Here is a 3371-nt window from a genome sequence, read left to right on the forward strand (position 1 = left end):
CTTTCATCGTGAGACAAATACTCTCATCAACAGGCAGATAGTTATGTCTCTGGGAACAGTAGGTCATGAGGTCTGAGTTACGGTCGGCAGACCTGAAGTTTAGATGCCAATGACAGGGAAATATAATCAGAATGGAGAAGTAACCAGTTCCTCTTCTCATCGACAGAAAAATATGAATCAGTGGATAATGTAAATAAAGGAAGAAGACACTGGGGGAAAAAACCATCAATCAGTGTACTTTTGGCAAAAAGGAAGTCAATGCAGTAGGTGTCTGTTCATTCCATTAATTGATCTCAAGCGGTGAGAGAATCTGATAAATATTATAAAGCCTCCCCCAAAGCCACTGGTAAAGAGCTATTGCTTCTTTTTAGCTGCAAGTGTGTCTTAATATGATGTCTGATATCTAGCATTTCTAACAGCAAGCAATCAATAAGTGACACGTCATTGAACTTCATAAGCACTGCTACCCTCTAGTGGAAAAAGAACATATTCAAACCATTAATAACTGATATGTCTCAACATCTCTTATCAAAAACAGGTTAAAAAAAAGACATAAAATGCCAAAAAATGGGAAAGCAGGGCATATTTATTTTCATTATTGCAAGCTTTCATACAAATGATGATAGTCCATATGAAAATACCTTTTCATCTATACAATCATTTATAAAAATTGTCTTCTCTGAGACATGATTGCAATAGTGCTTTTACAAAACAATCTCCATAATCAGTAAAGTTACATCAAACCAAACTTTACACATATTTTGGTCCAATTTAAATGTAGGAAGTCTTACACTGTTAGTAACAACTTCAAGAGAAAACATTTAGTCAAGTAAAAAAATACATTTGAATAAGGAATGCTGATTTATATTTAATAGTGAAAGGATGTGAAGGCTAACTATGAAACTAAATTAACTAAAACTTAAATGGGTGGCATTTTTCACAATAGACTCGGACTTCAGTCTTCAGAAAAGGATGAGCTCAGGAAAAACATGCAGTTCACTTGAGGGAAAGAGTTTCTTGCTTACACATATATGGAAGCACCATCTTATTCATGGCTGTATAACCTTTACCATAATAAAACTCTGGATTCCACAAACTACTAATAGTAACTGAAAATTTAGACTTATCAAGAGAAAACATTTAGTCAAGTAAAAAAATACATTTGAATAAGGAATGCTGATTTATATTTAATAGTGAAAGGATGTGAAGCTAACTATGAAACTAAATTAACTAAAACTTAAATGGGTGGCATTTTTCACAATAGACTCGGACTTCAGTCTTCAGAAAAGGATGAGTTCAGGAAAAACATGCAGTTCACTTGAGGGAAAGAGTTTCTTGCTTACACATATATGGAAGCACCATCTTATTCATGGCTGTATAACCTTTACCATAATAAAACTCTGGATTCCACAAACTACTAATAGTAACTGAAAATTTAGACTTGTGCGATTCACCCACACACCAAATGGGGACATAAGAGTCAGTCTACCATTTAAAACAAAAATAACCAGATTCAATACGAAAAGTGCTGTTTTTGACCCTGGCAAAGGGCAATTTGAAAGTATTTGATCGTAAATTAATGTCAGCATTTCCTTGGTGCTTACATTTTTATCTAGCAATCTGTGATTGCGTGATTGCGTGTGATTGGGTTGTGTCTTCGGATGAATCTCGATTCTCGACTGAACAGAAAAATGTTATAAAGAAAAATATCTGAAGTATTTCATGTCACGTAACACTTTATACTGCTCGGTTTGTCGTCACACATCAATTTACGTAATAGTTCATGATTAGTTTGCATCAGCTTTCCAGTGTGACAGCAAAAAGCAGATAAATCACATTTAAAGGTACGAAATTGCAGTCATAATCAAAACAGAAAATCGCTGAAATTATGCACTTTCTTCTTCTGTCACTGTCTGCATAATCCTAGCTAAAACATCTCATCTTGCAAAACTTGGAATACTTAAAAAAGAAAAGAAAAAGGATGCTAACACACACATTGTGTTATTGATAATTCAAATAAATGGGAGAGCTTTTGGGTGATGTCATGTTCTGCCCTCAGTTTGGTGGCAAGATACTGGCAGTAAAAGGGGGCATGAGAAAAAAACAACGAGATAGAGTGTAAACATGGTAGAGACATTGCTGGTAGTGGCTCTTTTTCACGTTTTGGAGGTTATTGAACCACATTTAAGACTTTTAGTAGGTGCATTCAGGTTCCCCTCTAATGGGTTGGTAACAATGCACGGACCTCAAGATGATCCAGTGACCGAGCTCATCGTGTGGGTCAGTTGCTATTGAGGATCTCAATGCTGCCCTGCAGAAGGGACACGCTGTTCTGTAGTGAGTGTACAGAAGAGAGAGAACAACAGAGAGAAGAGAGAGAGAACAGATGGAAGAAAGTTAACGTGTTGGGCCAAAACTCACTAAAAATCAAGGTTTTCCCACCTATTAACCAACAAATCTCCATGACTTTCCAAGTCTACCATGTTTACTTTAAGGGTGCTTAAGGTTTGTACATTTTTTTTTTTTTTTTAAACACTGCACTCAAAAAGAGCAATATCTAGCTGCTGAATTTTATAGCTGAGCATATCTAGAAAAATGTACACTACTGTTCAAAGGTTTTGGGTCAGCAAAAAGAAAAAAGAAAAAACATTTGTTTTTGTTTTTATGTTTACCAAGGCTGCATTTATTTGATTTACAAATACATTTTATTTGGCCTTCATTTATACAGTCTAGTGAAATATTATTAGAATATTCATTTTTAATATATTTTAAAAGCAGTTTATTTATTCCTGTGATGGCATGGCAAAGCTGAATTTTCAGCAGCCATTAGTCCAGCCTTCAATGTCACATGATCCTGTGATTTTTTTCAGGATTCTTTGATAAATAGAAAGCAAAAAAAAAAACAGCATTTATTTGAGGTACTGTTACTTCTGATAAATTTAATGCATCCTTGCTGAAAAATATATATATATGTGACCCTGGACCACAAAACCAGTCATAAGGGTAAATTTTTTCGAAATTGAGATTTATACATAAGTTGAACAAGCTGAATAAGTAAGCTTTCCATTGATGTATGGTTTGTTAGGATAGGACAATATTTGGCCGAGATACAACTATTTGAAAATCTGGAATCTGAGGGTGCAGAAAATCAAAATATTGAGAAAATCACCTTTAAAGTTGTCCAAATGAAGTCCTTAGCAATGCATAATACTTATCAAAATGTAAGTTTTGATATATTTATGGTAGGAAATTTACAAAATATCTTCATGGAACATGATCTTTACTTAATATCCTAATGATTTTTGGCATAAAAGAAAAATCGATAATTTTGACCCATACAATGTATTGTTGGCTATTGCTACAAATATACC

General features: G+C 34.2%; 1 protein-coding gene across 1 annotated transcript in view; it reads right to left on the reverse strand.

Moving 5' to 3' along the window:
* Nucleotides 1–1164: 1164 nt before the first annotated feature.
* The window catches only part of LOC107705401 (sorting nexin-5-like), a 7548-nt gene continuing 5341 nt past the window's right edge, over nucleotides 1165–3371 (reverse strand). Inside the window, exon 13 of the mRNA XM_016508675.1 lies at nucleotides 1165–2332. Within this exon, the coding sequence (XP_016364161.1) occupies nucleotides 2282–2332 (51 nt within the window). The 3' untranslated portion in view covers nucleotides 1165–2281. The remainder of the gene's footprint in view (nucleotides 2333–3371) is intronic.

This window comes from Sinocyclocheilus rhinocerous, unplaced genomic scaffold (assembly GCF_001515625.1).
Source record: "Sinocyclocheilus rhinocerous isolate Xijiao unplaced genomic scaffold, SAMN03320098_v1.1 scaffold564, whole genome shotgun sequence".
NCBI lineage: Eukaryota > Metazoa > Chordata > Actinopteri > Cypriniformes > Cyprinidae > Sinocyclocheilus > Sinocyclocheilus rhinocerous.